Consider the following 22,946-nt stretch of genomic DNA (forward strand, 5'->3'; position numbering starts at 1 on the left):
TACTTATACAACTTCGAACTGAAAAAGTTCTTGATTTCACTAACAAATAATATACTAGGATGGCCTAGTGGCCCGACTAACAATTTTGCTTCTATAAAGCTTTACAGGTGCTATAGTTGCTTGTGTAAGGCTTTATAGAAGCACTATTGTTTATAGGGGGGTAGAGTGGTGGACTACCAACAAGCAGATACGAAGTTCGATTTCTGTTTGAGGTAAAAAAAATTATATACCTACTTTTAAAATTATTATTAATACAAATAATACTGAAAACTAATAGAATGTTATTATAGGATTTCGACCCCTGGGGTCGAACTACGGCATACGTTCGTTAACGCGTTTTGACTATTGCTCTCTCTATTTAATTAGAAGAAAATGATAGTGACATAAAGCGTCAATACGTTAACGTACGTATGCCGTAGTTTAACCCCAGGATAAAAATCAAATCAAAACCTTGACAAAGGAAATTTTGTTTTTGTAGTTGTTTTTTTTTTTTTATTTCGATAAGACATGTATTAAAGAATTATACAAGTTCTTCCGAAGCTATCTGTCAAATCTTAAAGCTTCGGTAGAGCTTCGGTTAAGCTTCGTTAAAGCTCCTTATAGACCTTATAAGTACGTTCTTTTAAAAAAGGTCAAACTTGTATAACGTTCTGGTTCTCCACTTCACAGCTTCCAGCCTTGTGCGTTTAGAAAAAAAAAAAATCATAAAAAAAAGATACAAAACCACCACCACCCTGCAAACAATTTTGCTTCTATAAAGCTTTATAGAAGCAACGGTAGCATCTATAAAGCTTTATAGGAGCCAAATTGTTAGTTGGGCAAAGTACAGAGTAATTTTTTCTTTTTCACTATTCTCATCTCAATTAGCCAGGCCACTGACGCGCGTCCAGGGATTGTTTTTTATTTATTCAAAACTATATTTTGTGTGTTTCCAATAAATATTATAATAGTTTAAAGAATTGTTTGTTTGTATGTTTGAAGAATTTTTTATTTTCACTAGGAACAAAAACTACTTCTTTTACGTATAAATTTCACCACTTATATAGAAGTAGATACTTCTAGATTCCAGCAGCCATGGATTGTAGAAGTACTGATATAACTGGTGAAATATATACTCCTAATAAGTACTTATAAAGAACAAGTTTCATTGGTTTTTCTGTAGCTAAAAAATTATTAGCAAATATACATCAGAAGCACTTCCAGATGTGCTTCGATGATGTACTTTTAAGGCTTGGCCACACCGGAGGGTACGCGGTAGAGGTACAGGTAACGGTACGGGTATTTGTATGGAAAAAATTCCAAACTGACACATCAACGTTCGGGTGTGGAATTTTTTTAATACAAATATCGTTGCCGCTACCCGTACCGCTACCGCGTACCCTCCGGTGTGGCCAAGCCTTTAAAGTACATTTGTCTGTACTTTTAATGGAGGGGAAATTTATTTCATGTTGCATGCACGAAATAGATAGATGAATCACGTATTTTTATATACAGAAAGTATATAACTAAGTTTTTTCCCGAGTTCCTATCTATTTTCGGTGAAAAGAAGTACTTCTTTTACGTACATATTTCAACGGTATTTTCTGTACCTTTCTACCTTTGCTCTGATCATTCATTCAACTTTCAAAATATCGTACTGTGTAAATCCACTCTTTGTCCGCACTAATTTGTGTACACCTTAAATTCAGCTTTGAATATTTTCATTCATTGGATGAAACCATTCAACGCCACAATAAACAAACACTGATCTTTAACCATTTTTCAAATTCAAATTTGACATTTCACAACAACAAAATTTCAAACAAAACAAAAGCCAGAGAAAATGCTAAATAAGTTTTATTAAATTTTAATGAAATAAAGTACGAAATGGATCAAAATGTTGATTTATTATCTTATAAAAACTGTGCTGGATCAGAATATAAAGGTATTTGTAATTAAATGCATAGATTTCTAAACAAAATATGCAAAATATCTTTCAGAATTACTCCTCAAATATGCCAAAGATTCCTTCATGAATAAAAACATTGAACATTCCATATTTTATCAAATAAAATCGCTCTGTAGTGGTTTCGAATCGCGTTATGGTGAAATAAGTAAGTAAATTTTATATTCTTAAAATGTATTTTGTAAAAACTATTCCAAATAGCTGAAGAAACAGAATTTCCAGAGACAGAAATCACTGAGGAACAAGAGCGACTATTTCAAGAGTGAGTTCTTGTCTTTTCTTTAAAAATTGAAAAAAAAAAAATAGAAAATAAAGAATTACCTCCACAGTCGTCCACTTTTCAAATACGCTATTGAATACTTGAAAAGCAGAAAAGTTGTAAAATCTTCTCTGAAACCCAAAATCAGGAAAAGTACATTCAACAACTCAATAGATTCCATCCAAGATGTCCAAGATATCTGTTCCTCACTTCCTCAAGGTACTGCTCTGTAACTCGGTGCCGTAAATTAAGGTAGAGAAAAATAAGGTAGAGTCGAATTTATTTCCACTTTATATTGGAAATAATGACGAGTTTTACCATTTTCTGCATTCGACATTATTTCCAAAAATTAAACGTCGATTGTTCAAGATTAAAATCAAACAATCATGAATTTCACAGTTAATGAAAAAATAAACATGAACATAATAATTTATTTTCCAACTTAGAATAATACACTCCTTTTCATCAGAATAGGTACACAACTTTTCAAATGTTCAGTATTCATTTTTTCCTTACAGTGTAGGAAAAATAATAATTTTTTGATGTCAAGTCATTGGGTGATATGCATAAAAAATAGTAAATGCTTTTACTAGATAATTTTCAAGTATATACTATTTTTCATATGCATACAAATCAAGTAAATGCTGAAAATTAAGTATTTACTATCATAGTAACTACTTTTTTGGATGAACTTTTTCAGTAAATACTTTATTCCATATGCATAAAAACTAGTAAGTACTTTTTTTCTTTAGGAATAACTAGATTTTTTCAAGGTTACAAAATACCAACTTGTAAAATTGATAGTATATACTTTTTTGTTTTAAAACAGCAATTATGAAGCCATGAAACTTATGAATGTCTTGAGTCATATTTTGACGCAATCTTTTCATGGTATTTCTTAAAAATGGATGGTTGTTAATATTTGTCGAAATGGCAGATTTTTTATGTATCAATTACCAAAAAGTTTAGAATGATCGATTATCGGACTCAGAGTTAAATTAAAAAAAACTTTATCAATAAGTCATTATTGTAAATGAATAGTAATTTTTTTTTTCAATAAGTTTTTATTTTAAGTAATGTCAAGTTTTAAAACTGTTGAGATAATTTCAACTCTGAATTATATTTGAATTGCCAACAGTATATTAACTTTACTAGCCATGAATAATATATTTTAAGGAATTCGCAATGAAAAAAAATGCAAAACTGTGTCGCACGTACGTGCTCTTATGTCAAAAGTTGCTTGAAATATTAAAGCTTTTTACAAATTCATAAAAGATTATTTTTAAAAAATATATAAAAAAAAATTTAAAATAATATAAAATATGGTTTAAAGTTAAATAACGTTTTTTTTTTAATGCATCACAAAGAATTGGAAATCTAGAGCCGCTTTTTTAAAAAGAAGTTTTTTTTCATATAAAAATGTTCACAAATTTTTTTAAAAATAAAAATGGTATTCCATCAAAAAAAAGATATATTAATTGATAAATAAAAATAAAGTTTCAATAAAATCATTGAGTCGTTTTCAAAATAGATTTTTCATACAAAATTTCGATCTTTTTTAATCCAAAAATGATTTTATTGAAAATTTGGCCACTAAAAAGTTTTTGTTCATATTTTTTTATTGAAATTGGTGGTGTCGTTTACTAGAAAACGGTTCTCTGGGAAATACCGTTAATTACGGTCCATATTTTCAATATTAAATTTTTCAAAGAAAATCGTTAGAGCCATCATGATTGTTATCTCAAGTTCAATTTTTGTATGCTGCTGTTAAGTTCACATCACAAACTCAAATTTAAGAAACAGTAAAAATTTGTATTGGATTGCACGGTAAAACTTTCAGAACAATTTATTTGTAAGCCCTAGTACGCTGCTAAAGCTAAACGAAAATTTGTCTAGGTCTCCAAAGTCAAAAAACTCTTTTTAAGCAAGTAAATTGACCTGGACAATTAAATGCTAGTGACAAATGATTTTAATTTTTCCAAGTGTGCGGGCATAGCTAAGAATTTCGTTGGCTAAGCTGAAAATAATTTTTCGTTCAATTTAGTTGTGCTTTTTTTTGTAAGAAAATTTTCGTATCGCTTCAGCAGCATACGTACCAGGCTTAAATTCGAAACGAATACCAATCATCTAAAAAAAAAAGTATTTACTATCATTTTTGGGTAAATTCTAGTATTTACTTGGATGAATTTAGTATCTACTTAAAGTATTTGCCTGCTAGCAGGTACTTTTTTTATGCATACGAAATTAAGTAAATACTATGAATTTTACCTTTTACTAGAATTTATAGTATTTACTTTAACCTTTTACTTTAAGTAAGTACTACTTTTTTATGCATATCACCCATTGTTTAGGATGTTAGCAGAATCAGCAAAAAAAAAAACAATTCAAAACGTGTGGTTATTTTTCTTGTTTCTCCATGGCAAAGCATTTCACATCGAAAAACTGAGTTATTTTTTTTGTTTCATCAGAATAAGTACACATACAGAATGATGTGAAAGTGGTCCATGAAATGAATTTAAACAAAGTTCTTCTTAAAAATGTATTTTAGTTATTTTATTTTTTGTATAGTGACGTTTTTATTCATAAAAAAATAACAAAACTGTCCAGGAATTGCATTGTTAAATCTCTTTATGCAATCTATCTGAATCTCTTCCCTTAATTGTTAAATGGTGGGTTAGGAAATATTTTTGTCTTAAAATCGACTATAATAAATTTTATCAGTACGGGCTAGCCATTTCCAAACATTTTCACGGTTGCTTTCTATGGCAGATACTGAAGTACTTCCTAATTTTGTACTTCCAATATATTACAGAGCATTTTTTGTGGTAGGAGGCGTGGTCCTGTTGAAAAATTCAGTATACTGGTTCACAAATACTAGAGAATTAAGGAAAAGTTTCTTGAATATTCATTTAAAAATAATTGTGACCATTCTTCACGTTTGAAATTTATTATTTGTACTATCGTAGTAGATTACTTTATTCCATGCCTTAACCAGTGTTGCCGCAGGCTTTTTTAGAAAAGTAACAAAATTTTTCAAAAAGAGTAACAAATGGGAAAAAAGCGTAACAAATTAAAAAAAGTCAAAAAACGAATCTTATCTTATTTGAAAGCTTATTATTACGAAGTCTAGCAGGCTGCTGCAGCGAAAAAGAGTTGAAATAAAATAAACTAGTAGAATTTTCACTTTTCAAAAAGCAGAACGAAATTTTCAGTTTGAGCCTAACACGAAGCTGAAATAAAATTTTATCAACGAAATCAAAATTCCAATATGCTTTCAGTTTTTCAGTACACAGCTTTCCGGATTATGTGGAGAGTTTTTTTTTTCTTGACTTTAATTTAATTCATTTTTATTTACTTTGACAGAATCCTTGATGATATTTTTTCGTTATGCCCACTTTTCACGAGTCGATTTTAGCCGCACGATATGTCGGTCGACTAGGATTTTTTTATGGGGATTGTCACTTTAGTCGCGTGTGACTTACGTTCACATGAGTCGAAAAGCTTCGCCGCACGGCAAAAATCGACTCGTGAAAAGTCCCCATTATCATTTTCGCTGTCGAAAAGGACTTACAAATTTAATTTTCATATATTATTTTTAGTTATGCCATTTTTGTGTAAGATTTTCGTTTCTCATCTAGGTTTTAATAAATGAAATTTAAAAAAACGTTCTGGAGGCGGAAGGAAACTATTTATTAGGTTTTATATCTTTCTGAAAAATAGCCCTGCATTTGAAACAGTTTTGCCTTCTTGTGAATTATTAAAAGATATTATAAATCCTCAAGAGCTTTTAGATTATTATGTAGATATTTTAAAATTAATAACTGTTACTTTCAAAATTAAATTTAAAACGGAAATTTAGAACTATTTTTGAGAAGAATTTCTTGACGTCTAGCCTAAAAATTTCTTGAGCGTCTAGCCTAAAATTAAACATTTCATAATATTAACACATTAAATTTTCCCTTCATTAACTCCCATCCATTTTGTCCTAAGTGAATACAAATAGGTATTTATACCAAGAATAGATTTAAAACTTTTTTAACCATAAACAGATCATTGTTGCCTATTAAATAGTCACAGTTATTGCATAAATTGTCGAATAAAAAAGTGCTTTCGGTTGAAATTTTCAATATATTTTAACGAAAAACAAACAAAATTTTATTGAAAAAAAGGGTAACAAAACGGAATAAAAACTTATTAAATATTTCAAAAAAGTAACACTTTTGTTACTTTTGTAACATTGTGGCAACATTGGCCTTAACACTTCTTTTTTAACAATGAAGTTTGTCTCAAAATGGTTTCTCCTTTGGCAGAATATTAAACTGATAGTTTAACTCAACAAGAACATCAAAATTAAATGTTCGTTGATCCAAAAATAACAAGAAATACCACTCAACTTTTCATGTGGTAAGGGATTTCAAAAACCTTAAACGCATACAATTCTGTTCTTGGTTTAGTGATGGTGTCTTTTCAAAATTCAGCCATTTTAGAAGATTGCGATTAATGACCATTTTATCTACTGTCCTAAAATTACAAATAACAACTGTTTTTCACTTTTATTCTTGTCGTTAATCCACCAAAACTGGTAGCACATGTGAAAATTTACTCGTCTAAGAGTGTTTTTTTGCATTTTTTTTACCACCATTCATTTTTTTTTACCCCCAAAATGTTTGTATCTGAAGTCTGGATAGAGCATATTCACAATTCCTAATTTTTTTTTTAACCATACCAGTACTGGTGGATCCTTCATTGTTTGTTTTATTTCTCAAGGTGTTTTCGGCAAAATTTAGCGATTATAATCCACCCATGTTTTTCAAAGTGGTAGTATTATTATTAAATTACACTTAGGAAAGTCCATTTATTTGTTTTAATGGTAAATTTGCCCGAAATCCACAAAAACATTAAAGATAACAAGGGTGTACCTATTCTGATGAAGAAAAAAATAAGTTAATTTTTCCTCAAAAAATACTTTACAAGAAAAACAATGAGATAGTTATGGTCCATTTTGAAATAATTTTAGCCGTTGCTTTTCCTAACATCTTAAACTATCAAAAAACAATAAAACCTTGTTAGATCACGCACCACTATTGGGGACAAACGATTAATGAACTTTTGAAAAGTTGTGTACCTATTCTGATGAAAAGGAGTGTATAATTCAATTTTAAAGTTCAAGTGTTGGAGTTGAGGTCACTTGAACTTTAAAATTGAATTATAAATAATAATTAAAAATAAAATAAAAATAATTTTTATTATTTTTTCTTCGTTATTTAAAATAATATAGAAAAACGTAGAAATTTGTTAATTAATTGATTGAAAAATTTAGTATTCTGATACTAAAGGCCAATTCATTGAGCCGCCATTAAATTTTGAAATTTATGGATTTAGTAAACAGCGTTTTTAAACTATTGACGCCTTTAAGTAGGTAGTAGAGTGACCGCAATTCGCATAGAAAAAATTTTGTTGTCGAATTATTTACGGGGCAACCCCATAAAGTGTTAAGTCTTTGCATATTTTTAGATAGCCAAAATTTAAGCTCCATTGGATAAGTCTAAATGGTGCCGACACTCGCTCAAAGTATCAAAAATCTCTGTTTTTTCCCACTGTTTTGCGAAGAAATTAGCTCTAGCTCCCAAACAGATTGGGCTATTTTCACTATTTATATATTAAATTAAAAGTAGTGTTTTTACACATAATTCGAAATGCTTCTCGTATAATTTTAATAACAATAGAAGCATTAAGGCAGAGTAAAATTGACCGAATTTCCAAAATCGATTTCTCGCAGTCACATCATTAAAAATTCATTAAAGCCCTTACTTTTAGTGGAAACTTTAAATTTAAAACTCTGTTAAAAATATCCTAGAGAATTTGTATTTTTTTTGAAGAATAAACAATACATATAAAAAACATAAAAACTATGCTGCCCATAATCTCGAAAAGGCCTTAACTAAATTTTTCATACTTCTGAGTTATAGAGGAAAACACAAAATCAAATCCCTTCTTTTGGCAGACAACATTTCTGCTTTATTAACATTTTTATGTTCGACATAATAACTCATTTTTTCGACGTTATTAATCATTGGTACGGAAATAAAGTCGACTATGAAAAAAGGTAAAATTCCAGTATAAAATGGAAATAAAGTCGATTCTATCTTATTTCTCTCTATCTTAATTCGCGGTACCCTGTAACTAAACGACAGACTTCAACATTTTGTTCCTCTTTAGAATGGACAATAATCCAATTATGCAAGGAACAACGCGAAGACACCACTTACTCAATTTTCCAAGAGATCTTTGCTGCCAATGCTCCCATCTACCTCTCAATTCTAAAACATCCTCGAAGCAAAGACTACCCAAAACCTATTTGTCTTCGATTGACAAGTGACAATCAAGGTAAAATACTTCATAGACCATTAACGATCAGTTTTTCATAAAATTTTTCTTTCTTTTCTTCTCATTCTCAGAGGAACTTTTCAAAAAGTTCTCAATTCTAACCAAGTCATTCTCTGAATTCTCAACTGTACCACCTGGTTCGGGTCAACCAAAGACCACTCGAGAATTAGAAAGCTATTGGGCTGGAATGGCTGTTCTCGAATCCCGAATTGCGGTAAGAATAGATAATTAAGTCTCCAAAGATATATAAATCCTTTTTAAGAAAAAAACAATGTTGATTATAACAAAAAAAGAAGCAAATTGCATTTCTGTTCCCATTCACTCTCTCTCCGAAACTATTTCAAAAGGGATTCAATTAAAATCATTAATTCTCTATTCTCTCTCTCTCTACTCAGGATGCAATCGCTGAACTAAAGACTTTCATGGGACCCTGGATAAGTCTCCTCTGTGGCAATGTAAAACCTCCCTTCAAAGATAAACAACACAAGATTTTTAAAGCTGTCGATAAATTCTGCGATTCCAATGAGTATATACGAATGAAATTCCTTCTCTTCTCTTCTTGTCTGTAATTCTATTTAATTTGTTAACGTCATTCTATGTAGCATTGAATGCCAGGAGCAACGAGTGCTGCTAAGTCTATTAGCCCAACAGCGACACCTTCTCACTGATGAACACATAAAACAAGCTAGCACTGCTGTAGTTGCAATGATGGCAGGTGATGGCGATGAGGGTGCTGATGGGGAAGAAGAAAACCTAACCACAAGTCGGGTAATTTATGAATTTCTCATGAAATTGCCATCGGAAGACGGAATTGCATTTGGTCCTTGCATTCTCATACTCGATGAAGTAAGTCGTCGTCTTTCTACCACCTTCTCTTTGCCCTTTTCTCTCTTCTCTTGGCTCAGAAAGATGAAGTAAAAAAACACAAATTGGTTTTTCACAATTTTCACTTTCATCTTCAATTTGTTCGATTTTTCCTTCTTGTTTTGTATTATTTTCTTTTTTTTTTTTCATTTTTTTTTTTTAAGCGAATTGATCATTTTTATTGGGAAGTTTTAAATCCATGGCAAGAGTTGTGTCGTATAAGCTCATTTCATATTCTTGTTGGTCTGTATGAGCGCTATAAATCGAAAATCAAAAAAGGATATTTGATGGCGGATGTGGAGAATGGACGTTGTGTCATTAATCCAGGTTATATATCAACGATTCCTTTAAAATTTGAACTTTTATCCTCTTCATGCTCATACTTCTGTATTTTTCAATTATTAATTTAGATTCGAATTTACCAAACATGGAAGAACGAATGAAGAATTTCTTTAACTACTGGTTGCCCAATTGGAAGTGCACATATAACATTGTTCCGAAAATGGAGGATTACAGGAAATTGTTTGATGAAGCCGATTGTTATGTGTAAGTTATTATGGATGGGAGAGATTTTTGATTAATAATTTTTGAAAAACTCAATTTATGGATCTCGTTTCGTTGTATAATAAATTCATGTTATACAAGATTTTAAAGGGAAGGGCGGATGTTATGCATAGATTGTAGATATTCATGTAAAGTTTTCTTTGTATTTGCATTTTATCTCATGGCATGTGAGTTTAAATTGATTTCTGTATACAAATTGAGAAACTTATATTTAGGCTGGGTGCATTAAGAAGAACATTGAAAAACATTTATTTCTGTCTGGAGAGTAAACATGATGATATGTTATTTTGATAATATTTGTTGTACAAAGTTGAATATATTGATTTGAATTCAGTTAAGGACTAGGTCAAGGAAGACAAATCATAAATATCTAGATGTAGAACAGTGAATTTAAAACTTGTTGGTTCAAAATTGTTGATTTACGATTACAATAATTGAAAGATAAGAAAATAGAAATCAGTTTACATCCTTATATTTTGAGTTTTTTGTTTAATGGCTATAGCCATAGAATCTCTCTATAAGCAGTTATAACCCAAAATCAAAATTTTTTTTTTCAATTTTTCAAAATTTTTCTTTTTAAAACAATCATCAAATAGATTTTTGTATTTAAACATGCAATGAAAACAATTACCGAAGCACATCCAAATAACAACTTAATAACTGAATACCTGTAATTATTTTTTTTATAGTGATATTTTTAAGAATTTTAAGATTTGTAACAAATTTCAACTCATTTTACTCCAAGGTATTTTTTTCCCAATAGTAGTTCTATTGTCTTTAAGCCTTAATTCTTTTTTTTTTTTTTTTGACGGGAGGAAATCTTCAAAAGACACTTGGCAGTATTCGACACCAAGTAGTGTGGGACTCTTAACCACTAAAACCACCTCTTTATCAGGACCAATCTTGAGAGATCGACATCAGATTTTTCTTTCTTAACTTTGTAAAATCACTTTGGGGGAAGTTTAAACTTTTAATACTTTCCCATGTTTTTTTAGACCATAAGCTCATGAGGCTTGGTTCTTAATCTCCGAACATGGTTTCTGGTATTCAAGACGGACACCATTTCAGAATTGGTATGACATTGCAGTCTCTGATTATGGGATACAGCGTATTTTTTAACAACTTCTGTAACCGTTTCTATTTGTAAGTCACGATGTAGATCGCTATTTCTTATGTACCAAGGTGCATTAACTATTCCACGAAGGACTTTGTTTTGGAATTTTTGGATGATTTCGGTATTTGTTTTCTTTGTACAGCCCCATAATTGGATACCATAGGTCCAAACAGGCTTTAGTACTTGATTATACAGCATTATTTTGTTTTGGGTTGATAAATCAGAGTTGTTACCAAGTAACCAGTACATTTTTCTATATTTCAAGTTTAGTTCTTCTCTTTTCTTTTTGATGTGCTCTTTCCACTTTAGCTTTGCATCCAAAGTCATTCCAAGGTATTTGGCCGTATTGGCGTAAGGTACAGCTTGATTATTAATGAATATTGGAATATTGTTTATCTTTTTATTTGTAAAGTTTATATGTGAAGATTTTGTTTCATTCATTAATTCTTTTTGAGTTTAGAATATATGTCATATAAATATTTTAAGGTCTTCTGGTTCAGAAAAGAAAGTTTATTTTTCAATTTTTAACTTTTATATGATTGATTTCAGGGTTGGACTGTAGTCAAAACTAATTTTAAAATTTTTTTTAACCAATTAATTTCGAAAATAAATTTAATGTACTATAAAAAGTGCTTTGAACCATTCTAAAAGACTTGGTTTTCGAGTTAAATCAGAACAACTAAAAAACGGCTAATATTTTCAATATGCAAAAATGGACAAATATGTTATATCAAAGGGTCTATTCAACAGACTGAGTTTTATTAAGAACGATTTCAAAATCGTGAGTTTAGAGTCATTTTCGTCTATATCAGAACCATAGATTGATGGATAAATTCACAAACGTAAAATTTTTTGGTAGTGATTATCACTGCTTTTTTACGATCGTTTGCTCAGCTGATTATGATGCGATGCTGATTGACAAAAAGTTTTACGTTAAAAAACAATTTCTGCTTAATGATGGACGTGATACTAATAAAGTCCCTTTGTTCTAATTAAAATCTGGAGAGCAAGCCACACATTTTATCTCCTCCAGAACTTTCCTCCACAATACTGACTTCGATTTTCTGCTGCAATAAATTCACCTTCATATTTTAATCTGGTTTCTATTAGTAGTTTGATTTGTGCGCTGGTAAAATATTCCCTAAATTTCATCAAATTTACTAATTTATAAGCAATTTAGAGCTTGATTAAATACTTTTCATTGTCCTTTTCTTCTATTTTTACTCCAAATTGCGTCGGCATCAACAACTTATCAAGAAAATTCTTAATGCTTTTTAGTTTGATATTTGCGCATCAGTTTATCCAACTTTGCAATAATGAACGATTGACATTTTAAGTGATGCTAATTATTTGTGTTTATGGACGTGCTACAGGAATGATCGCAAATCATCTCTGCAGTGATGCGTTTGTGAATTAACACGATTTATTCTAAGAGATATTTCACAAAAATAGATTATTAAGAATAAGAGACAGGATAATTACCAACAATTTATGTTTAAGATGACTATCATTTAAATACTTGTTGAAAATAGACAACATCAACAGTTTTAGCATAATTTAGCCCTGATTTTTTAATCGGCAGTTAGTCTATCAGGAGAATAAATGTCAATATAAAAAAAAACTTTTATTCCTAGGAATAAGCTCTATCTGAGGTTTATCTGACTGAAAAATTGGCCCTTAACCTATCAAATTTTAACAAAAAGTTTGAACACATATTTTTTTCACAAAAAAACTTGGTTTAAGTTAAAACAAAAATCCTGCTAAGAGCGTCAGTTTTAAATTCGTAAAAATTAAAGTAATTTTTAAACTAACAAGTAAAAAAATTATCAAAATCGAACGAGAGTAAACGATTATTATTTTCATTAGGTTTGTTATTTTTTAATACGAATCAAGGCAATAACATTTTTTTCATATTTTACCAAGGCATTGAAAAATGTTGTTTCGGAAATTGATTACAACTTCCGATGTGCATTATCATGACAAGAGTACATAAATAAATTCATTTCAACTTTTCGCGATGAAGCGCCATCCTAGTAGCACAAGTTCAATTCATTGGCGTCGGGTATAAAGGGATTAAACCACAAAATAGCATTTTTTGGGGTTTAATTGAATAAGAATAAGCTCTATATTTTCTTTCATTTGGTATCAAAGTTATTAATTTCTAGCGACTCCTAGGATTTGATTTTCATAAAATACTCAAACATCAATCGCATTTATTGCAATTTTCAACCAGATGAATTATTTTTTTTATAACCTTTTCCCAAAACTTGTTCTTGTATCAATTATTATTATTATGTATTAATTTGAGCACATACTATTATTTTATCTTGCTCCACTTATCGGTTTCTGTTAACATTTCTCTATAAAAACACTATAATAATTTTCCTTTTATTCGTTATTTGATTTTAATTAAATTTCATAAAATTCTGCGAAAAAAAATATTTCCGAGTGAGAGAAAGCAAAAGATTTTTCTTTCATCAAATTACACATTCGAAACTTTATACTTTCTAAATTACACTTCTCCCTTAAATTCTAAGAAATAAGAAGATAATATTTCTTATAATAGTCTTTCTACCAAAATATTTCAACGAACAAATGGCTGAATTGACTTTCTCAAGTTTCCATGAAAGAAAGATATTCCCAAGAAAAAATAAATTAAAAATCTTTTTTTGTTGAACCTGATACACAATTCAATTCAACTTTTTGTTCTTTTCCTAAGAATTGAACTCGTCGGGTGTTGAAGTTTGATAGCCAGAACACAAACACACTGTGTTAAGTTGCTTTGTTTGTTTATCAAAAGAATAAACTTTTGTGATAAGCCACAACGAAATTGTGTGTAAATTATCGATCTTATCATTGGTTTATAAATTGATTTTCAAAACTGACACTGTTACATGATGACACAATTATTATAAAATCACTTTGTCAAATATTTAATAACCCAACCTACACAGCATGGCTCTGACACACCTTTTTACACTTCTATCATCTAATCAATTTCTAAAATTTGCAGTTTATCTCATCGTCAAAATGCGTAGAATTAATTAAGGAAGCCTCAACTAGGCTAACTGACCATACACATTTTTTTAATTCAAACAAAATAGAGGTTAACCATACTCAAAAATTGGCAAGCGTCATATTTCCAGACCATACCAGCATCCAGTGGACAGGCTTTTTATTGTAATTATTAAATTTTGTAATAATTGTCGACATGACACGACGACGGACGTTATGGTAGCTAGGGTGCTAAAACTACAAAATTAATAATATTTTATGTGTAAATGTGTTATGTGGTAGCGTATTCCAGGAGCAAACAGAATATTTCCGCTACAGTAAACTTTCAAAAACCCTATAAAACCTCAAACATTCACAATTTGGCAGAGATCCTGAGTAAACAAAAATATAAATGTTATCTCATCGGTCTCGTCTCCTCTTCTCTCTCTCAATGAAATAAAAATGATTTTTATATCAAAATTTCATTGGAAATATATAGTTGATTGTTATTTTTTTGCTTCCTCTTTTTTTTTTGGATCCCCTTCTGGAATTGGAATATTTTTACATAAAAAAAATTTAAACCTAAATGCTTTTTTTTTCAGATTCCTTTGTCAATGAACAATGAATAACAGATATGAAATTGCTAAAATACGCTTCGTTTGTTTTGCAAATAACTAGCCTTTTAACCATTGATCTGGATCTCGATATGTCTCTGGTGTAGCTTCATAGACTTTATGTATATTTGTATTATTTTTGATTATTTTCCCAAAAAAGGTGATTTTGATAAAGGGAAAGGATATAACTATGATTAAAAGGCAATCAACAATAATATTTTTGTATATCAAACAAGGACTTTACCATTTATATTTTTTGGAGGGTGGAGATGAAAACGTTTGATGTTAATTTTTGTTCCCTTTTTTTCTTTTTTTTTTTTTTAGATATTGTGGCCATGGATCAGGACTTCAATATTTAAATGGACGTAAAATAAGTAAATTCCAAATGAAATGCATCGTCTTCCTATTCGGTTGTGATTCAGTTCGTCTGAGGTCTCCAGGACTTCATGGTGAAATGGTTGCCTCGCATTTGTTTTATCATGCAGCTTTGTGGTAATATATTCTTCCTTTTCTCATTTTAATTTATGATTATTTTTTTGTATCCTTTGTTTTGTTTATATTATGTATTTTACAGTCCAGCTGTTGTGGGTACTTTGCAATTAGGATTCGATTTTCAAGTAGATAAAATAGCAACCAACCTCCTTAGCGAATGGATTCCATCGAATAACCAAGACATAGTTCACTGGCATAATATTGATAAAGCATGTTGGAAAAAAGGAACAATACAATGTGAGTGTTTTTTGAAATTTTCGTTATTATTTTATACAACAACAAAAAACTATTCAGCTATTCAGTCGAAAAACACAAGAATTCTTATGGATAATTATGAAGGAAGTCTTGCAAAAGCTGTTTCAGCTATTCATCAAAAAACCGAAGAGAAACTTTATAAAACTGTGGGTTTTGTCTATCGCGGACTGCCAGTATGGAATGCTAGTAATTCTCTTCTTATACAAAATTAATAAATTAAGTTTTAATTAAATTAAATTTCTGTTTGCTTTTTTTTTTTGTAGATTTAAATTGATTTTAATTTAGTTTAATGTTATTTAATTATGATTAAAGAAGAAAAAAATGTCCTATTTACAATGTAAACGGTTTTTTATGTAATTAAGTCAGTTATAATTATTAAGTTTGTATGAACAAGTGTATGTTTGGATTTTATCGTTAAACAAGATAAATATTTTTTTTTTAATTCACGAGGTGAACATTTCACTGCTTGTTCGTGTTCATATCGAGAAGTGAATCAGGGATATATGCACTTAAGAGAAGGATTTTTAGCTTTTTATAACTCGTGTTTAAAAGTAGTAAACAAAACGACCGACAGATTGCCTGTTATTAGGAAACTATTTCGGTGATTATTTATTGTAACCAAGGTAGGTTAGAAGGTAGAAAAAGAGGCCTCTAATGCACCTGCTCACCGATGAATGTCGCTCATTTTTAGTCCTTTTGCTTTATTAAACTTATTGGACCTATAATTATTGGAATAGCTTTAGCATGTAGGGAGGCTGAATTATATCCATCGCCGAAAATAACAGCCGTATAATTGACATAATCGATTTCCATTCGAATTCTATTTTCTCCCGTTTTGGACTTTTTGCTGCTCCGTACTCGAGCAGATTCATAGATGTTTCGAAAAAAGATCGGATCTACAATCTAACAAAAAAGTCGAATGGAAATCAGAACAAACGTTTTCAATCCATAAGGATAAAAATTTAGTTTTCTTTTTCAAATTCGAACGGATATTAGAACAGCCGTGTATTTCTATTTATTCAGGTGATGAAATCTCTTCTGCTGTTTTCGAAGGAAAGGCCTGGCGTACTTTTTGCCTAAAAAAAGAAAAGAAAAATAAAAGGGTTCAATGCCATGTTTCAGCTCTGATATCGTCGGCGGAAAGCAAAATTGTTCTAAATCCACTTTTTACTGAAAATGAGATAATGATGCACCTTTACTAATTGGGGGGTGCTTTTTCCGAATTTGAAGAGCGTTTTTGTGTAAAAAATTTCTTTAGCATATATGTAATATAATTTAATGGGACATAGAACAATAAATACAGGTAGTAGTCTTCTGAAAAAGAGACCCGAGTATTCTTGATTGTTCTAAGTCCCAACGTATTTTGTTCTAAGTCTACTTTTTATTTAAGGAAAGTGTGTAATTGTATAGCAATTGTTCTATATCCAATTTTGGGTTTTTAGTTTTTAAAAATATTAAAAAATAGTATGTATTTAATAATGAAGTAAGTTTGTATGGTTTCTTCAAAAGGAAAGAACAAACTTTATAAAAACCATAACTTGAATTACCGACGAGCAAAAAAACATCGCTTTCAATCAATTTGAAACTTAAAAAGCAAATTTCATAGGGGACGATTTTTGTGACTTAGAACTATTTTGCTTTCCGCCGACGATATGTAGAACGAAAGAAAATTTAAAATCCTCTCATTTATTTTAGTTAAGTATAAAAGTCAAGAACTTGTTTTGTTAATCTTAAGGATTTACTTGCACCTGGTGCAAAACCAGGTTTTTATTTCTCAGATTAGAGTTTTCAAAAGTTAAAACTTGTCCTTAAATCTATAGAACGATATAGGTACAAGTCAATCCTTTAAACATCAGAAACTTTTGTATTTGGTATGTGACTGTTTTTAGCTAGAATCAACCCAAAACCTGCTCCTATTACCAATTAAATATTTGTTTTCTCATTCGCGTTGCCTTGATTTTTAAAACTTTCAAAACTATTTTATTTTTTATTCAGAATCCGTTTTGTCTTTGACCTAAAACCGAAAAACGTACCTACATCTAATTTTTGTTGCTAGTTTTTTTTCGTTACAAAACTACGATTTCTACTTTACAGAGTCCAATTTAAGTTGTTTTTGTATATAATTTGAAGTCAACACAACGCATATAATTTTCCAACTTCGCTCTGGAACATAGTTTTTTTTTTTTTTTTACACGACAATAATAAATTATAAATCATGGTAAAACATGGAGCCAAAAGTTTTTCTTTTAAGTCTTTCAACTGCTTCCCGCATAAAGTTTTTTTTTTTTATTTTGTAAAATTTTGTTGTGTTTTGTGCGGGAGCAATGGAAGTGGAAGCATCAACAGCAGCAGCGATAGTAAATGAAAGTGCATAGCATAGAAATAAAATTTAGCAATAAAAATACAAAATGTACTTAAAGTTGTCTGTGAAACTTCCTCTATTCAAAACCATTTAAAACATTCAAATGTAAGTATTTTTTTTTTTTTTATAATTTTTCTCTTTTGTTTCCTGGTAAACTAATTGCTGTCATTCCCTGTCATCACATAGAACTCGAAAACATGATATAAACATGCGATAACAGCGAACAGCAAAAATGTCCTTATTTAATATTATATAAAAAAAAAAAAATAAAATCCTTCATCCACCCGCACCAAAAACACTCGCATCGCCACTGCAGCGAGAGTTACAGGGTGTTCTTCTTAAAAGAATGCAATGTTAAAACCTAATATCTGCATTAATATTTAGATTAGATAGTGACGCTTTGAAAAGAAATACTAATATTTGTTTAAATTTCTTTCAACAACGACTTTTAAATGTTTTAGTTCGAGAGAAAATTCGATACAAAAAAAAATTAAGTGGTACATTCAACAACTCTGTATTTTTTTTTTTCTTTAAATTCAAGTTCTTCAATAATATAGAATTGGGCTCTTTAGACTTTAGAAGGAAGAGTTCAAAAATTTGTACAGTTAAGTTAAACCCAATTGATTGCAACCCTCTTAACAGAAAACTAAATTTATTACAAATTTTAAAATTCCCGTTTTTAATGGAGGCTTAAATTCAATGGAGTGTGAATAAATTGAGCCTAACTGAAAACCCTTATACGACTTAATTACCGAAACTGCTTTGTGCTTTTTTGATCCCACAATATTAAAAATTTACAGAATGGCTGTAACCTTCTGCTGGGGGTTAAGATAAGCCTATCTGTCCAAAGTTGAGTATATGCAGTTTCTTTTTTTATTTTAAGGGGGGAAATCCCTCCGGACGACACCTTTTTCAATATTTTTTTATGAAAAACTGAAAGCACTTATTGAAGTTTGGAAAAAGACAAGATATTACTGACATTATTAAGTATTGAAAAATTTTTTTTTGAAATGAAAAAATAACAAAATGGCGGCTCTGGAGCCTTTCAAAGTTGACGCCTCTAGTTTACGCCGTGCAATGCACAGGTCCAGGAAATCATCTTAAATCAAAAAGGAAATTTTTTTCCGTTAGATGATTATAGTACGCATTGCATGAACCTAAATTTATTTTTTTTTAAATGAAAAATAAAAATTAGAAATCAAAAAAACGAAAAAAACAATGTTTTTTTTACAAAGAAGTAGTTAAAAAAAATATTTACTGTACAAATTTTATTCAACTTTTAGGTTCATGTTGTGGCCAATAAGTTAAGGAGTAATTTGCTTCAAATTTCAAGTCGATAGCTTCATTAGTTTTTGAGTTACATTGCACGGCGCGGAAAAAAACTAGTTTCAAAAGAAATGCGTTTAAAGTTTTCGTTTTCGTACTATGGTAGGTTCGGAGCGCATTGGTTTCGTTACTATCTAGGCACTTTTGAGGCTTCATTTAAGGCTAAGACCACTGAAAATAGTTTCTTCGGTTGATAAATAAATTTATTACGCAAAAAAAAAATAATGCAAAAATAAAAAAATTCCAGAGGGATTTCCCCCCTTAAGGAATATTTTTGATTTAGGGAAATTTTGAATATACAGTATCGTTTGAAAAATGTTGTTCAAACATTTTGTTGTCCTTTTCAAGCGCGGTTCTAATGGAATGGTTTCTTTTTTGCGCTAGGTAGAAAATGCCCTTCAAATACTACACACAAGTCATATTATGAAAAAGAGGAGATAAAAGAAAAATTTCATAAAGCTTAGTGAGAAAAGGATCGTGCAAGCTCGACTTAGCCGGATTTTTTCAAAAGTTAGATAAAAACGATTGAATAATAATAGCATTGAAGACTAATACAAAGCTTTAAAATAAATATTCCTTTTTTTTTACTCTTAGGTGAAAAAGTACGTTGAAGAAAATAATTAAAACGATTAAAAGCGCATAAGAAAACAAATCCTCATTAAAAAAATGTGTTGTTATTGCAATACATGTGAAAAAATTCGAAGAATAAATTTGATCATTATTTTTTGAATTGCACAATTACTCAAATTTGTACATATCCTAAATCTTATAGAGAGCACAACAGGTGAGTACTTCAATGCTTATGGCGTTAATGCCTTTAAATTTGTTTGTTTTTTTTTTACAATAGACCTCATTTTTATATTAAATTGAAAAAGAAAATTGTATAAGACACACGAGTGCAATTGCCATTTTGAAAAGGAGGAAAGTCCGTGAAGGGGGGGGGGGGAGGTAATTTCTTTTGGTTAGGAAGATGAAACGCAAGAAGTTTATAATAACCGCAAATGTTTTAGAGACGACCAAAGGAAACCAGTTCAGCGTTTGCCACATAAACCGTTGCAAACCTATGTAAATACTGCAAACCAAAGTTACGGCCGAAAGTAGATATGTTTAAGTTGGGTGAAACTTGCAACAGCTTTTATTGCCTATTATTATTTCGGTTGTAAAGTTTGTTTCCCATGAAACTAGCAACAGTTTGAACAACTCGAGAGGATAACCCCTCTTAAACGAAATAACACTCTAAGAACTTACCCCATCAACAAATATTTCCACGTTTACCTCTAAATGGAACACCCTGTACAAATCTCGTACAACATGATATTTATGGGCGTGTATATTGTTTATATGTTTTTGCTGGTGTTATTTTTTTTTTTTTTTTGAAAAATATTTTTCACTTGTTTATACGTGACCTGTAATAAAACTTTTGCAGAATAATAGGTATTTTACATGGTAACGAGTAAAAAGTGAACTTTCCCAAGACTTGTTTTGTTTTATATTTTTTTTTTTGTGTTTTCATTTTCGTTTTGTAAACGCCTGAATTATATTCAAATAGGATTATGTAATTATTTACACTTGAAGTGGAGGAATGGGATTTGGTTCTCTTAATATAATATAGGAGGGTGACGCGGTAATAATATGATCCAACAGGGACATCCGACGACGTGGAATAACCTATTTCTTTTGTTTTGGTTTTTGTTTCTTTTATTTAGGGTTTTTTTCTAATATACATATATAAAAAAAAAACCGTGCTGTGTTTTATGATCCGAATATTTGAGTTCGTTTGATGTTATTTAAGGAACCCATCTGCAGAACCAGGACCAGGAACCAAAATATTAAATCTGCTTCATATAAATTGATTTAAAAAAAAAAATTAAATAAAACAGGATGGCAGGTTAAAATAAACCAAGAACCACCGACAACGGACATCGTCCTTTTTCCGGTTACCACCAATTTCACTCTCTTGTCGCGTCCCAACCGCCATTTCCTCTTCATGTAATACAGTGAAAGAATAGAAATTTCGCCATATTTCTCTTTTGGTTTGCATACATTTCCGTCGTCATCGTCGTCGTTTTCGTTCTCTATCTCTCTGTGTGCTTTGTCCTTTCATTTTTGCATCCCCAAAAAAAAAACAGGACATTTTATTTGTTTTATTATTTTGAGTAGGTTTACGTTTTATGGAGAGGAAAGCAATTTTTCGGCGTGAATTTGTGTGGGCAAACGAACTGGGATTTTTTTTTACTTGGTTCCTCCCCACCGATACGCAAGTCTTTCTGAGATCAGAAATATAAAAACTTTTCAGAGGAATGTCAGACAGATGATATGGGTGCTTTTTTTTTGTTTTTTTTTTTCTTTCGTTTGCTATCATATCAAAAGAAGATTTTTTGGATGTTCAAAAGAAATTAGCAAAATTGTTTTTGAATTTTTAATTGACATCAGAGATCTTGATTTTGATTTGGTGTCCAGAAGTCTTTTAAAACAAAATTGGGATAGACTGGAAGAGAATGGAGGAGAGGACTGTTTTATCGTTAATTATTTAGATTTAATTTTTCTGGTTGTATTCATGAGTTTTTGTTTAAATCCAATTTGATGAGAGGTTTTTAAATTTTTTTGTTTTATTTTTCTTTTTTTATGGTCAGAGGTTAATTTTTATTCTTTCATTATTGCGGAAGGGTTGATAAGAGTAAGGCAATTAAGTAGAGCCCATTCCTAAATTTAAATGTTGAACGACAGAAAAGCATTTAATTTTTTTTATTGAAAAATGGGTTTTTTACGACAAAATTTCTGTAAAGATAAAAATGTTTCTTTCGAAAGTTGTTGTGAACTACGCGTTTGTTCATCTAAAGATATGCAAAATGCAATTAGTGTCTTTGTTTGAATTTCAGAAAAATGAAGAGATCCATGCAACTTTTGGTAAATTTAAAAGTTAAACACAAAAAACGAAAGAGCTGAAGTTGAAAACTTTTCTGTTTGTTGATTGTTTGTATTTGCTTAAGAAAGTAGTTTAACGAATGATATCTCTAGTCGCACATCAAAGACTTACATCACCAAGGAGATGTAAAATGGGACTAAAAAGATGAATATTGAAAAAGTTTTCAGAACATGTTTCCTTCTAATTGAAACTGGTAACAAATGTTTTGCTTTTTAACAAAATGTATATAAATATACTATAGGTATGTATATTATAACTTATTTGAAATAAAATGCACTACAGTGTCGCACTTAGTTCCTTAGTTCAAGTTGCATACAATTTTAAATGAAAAAAAAGGTCTTCAGAAAGAAAAAAAAAAAACGTAACCAACTTTATTTATTTTACTTACTGGATGATTCAACAGGCTTTATTACATCGGCTATTATATATTTTATTGGTTCGCTGACGAATCCGGGGTACAACTGGCTGTATCATAGGACAAAGGTAACCCTATATTCTGTACATAAATAAAAAGTAATATAAATATAAATTCACTCTTATTACAGCCTCCAGATGTAACACCATGGTCAGATTATAAACTGACAGGTAAACTGTGGCTTGCGTGACCATATCTCGGCTACAACAACCTTGGTTATTTCTCTGGCAACAAGCAAAGGAGACTTAAAGTAAATCCGATAAGCTTAAGAGCAAAATATTTAATTCATCAATTCAACTCAACTCATTTTAAGAGATAAAAACGCTCATCACACAGTTTTGGGTAGTAAAAATTTAAATGATAGAGGTGAGTATTTGTTCTTATTTTTAGTAAAAATTAAAAGATCGTCTTGGAGAAGCTTATGCGAAG

The 22,946-nt window shown here is 30.2% G+C and overlaps 1 protein-coding gene across 2 annotated transcripts; it reads left to right on the top strand.

The window, feature by feature from the left end:
• Positions 1-1,563: 1,563 nt before the first annotated feature.
• Positions 1,564-20,014, top strand: LOC129908974 (separin homolog sep-1). 2 transcript variants are annotated; one of them, XM_055985835.1, is made up of 14 exons: positions 1,564-1,924; positions 1,980-2,093; positions 2,147-2,207; positions 2,275-2,423; positions 8,424-8,591; positions 8,663-8,805; positions 8,987-9,117; positions 9,194-9,437; positions 9,620-9,782; positions 9,866-10,001; positions 15,066-15,233; positions 15,316-15,470; positions 15,528-15,674; positions 19,771-20,014. In XM_055985835.1, the coding sequence occupies exons 1-14, from the start codon at positions 1,867-1,869 to the stop codon at positions 19,785-19,787; spliced, it is 1,854 nt and encodes a 617-aa protein (XP_055841810.1). In that variant the 5' UTR covers positions 1,564-1,866; the 3' UTR covers positions 19,788-20,014. The 2 variants fall into 2 exon arrangements, with proteins under 2 accessions (XP_055841810.1, XP_055841809.1); XM_055985834.1 differs by lacking the exon at positions 19,771-20,014 and having other exon boundaries at positions 15,528-15,775.
• The last annotated feature ends 2,932 nt before the right edge of the window (positions 20,015-22,946 follow it).

Source organism: Episyrphus balteatus, chromosome 2 (genome assembly GCF_945859705.1).
Source record: "Episyrphus balteatus chromosome 2, idEpiBalt1.1, whole genome shotgun sequence".
Lineage (NCBI taxonomy): Eukaryota > Metazoa > Arthropoda > Insecta > Diptera > Syrphidae > Episyrphus > Episyrphus balteatus.

Bases quoted from the DNA above. Each gene is read 5' to 3' on its own strand.
- LOC129908974 (XM_055985834.1), top strand. From the start codon at position 1,867: ATGGATCAAAATGTTGATTTATTATCTTATAAAAACTGTGCTGGATCA. The intron at 2,208-2,274 runs GTGAGTTCTTGT...TTACCTCCACAG, and splicing joins CAAGAGCGACTATTTCAAGA to TCGTCCACTTTTCAAATACG. The intron at 9,118-9,193 runs GTATATACGAAT...CATTCTATGTAG, and splicing joins AAATTCTGCGATTCCAATGA to CATTGAATGCCAGGAGCAAC.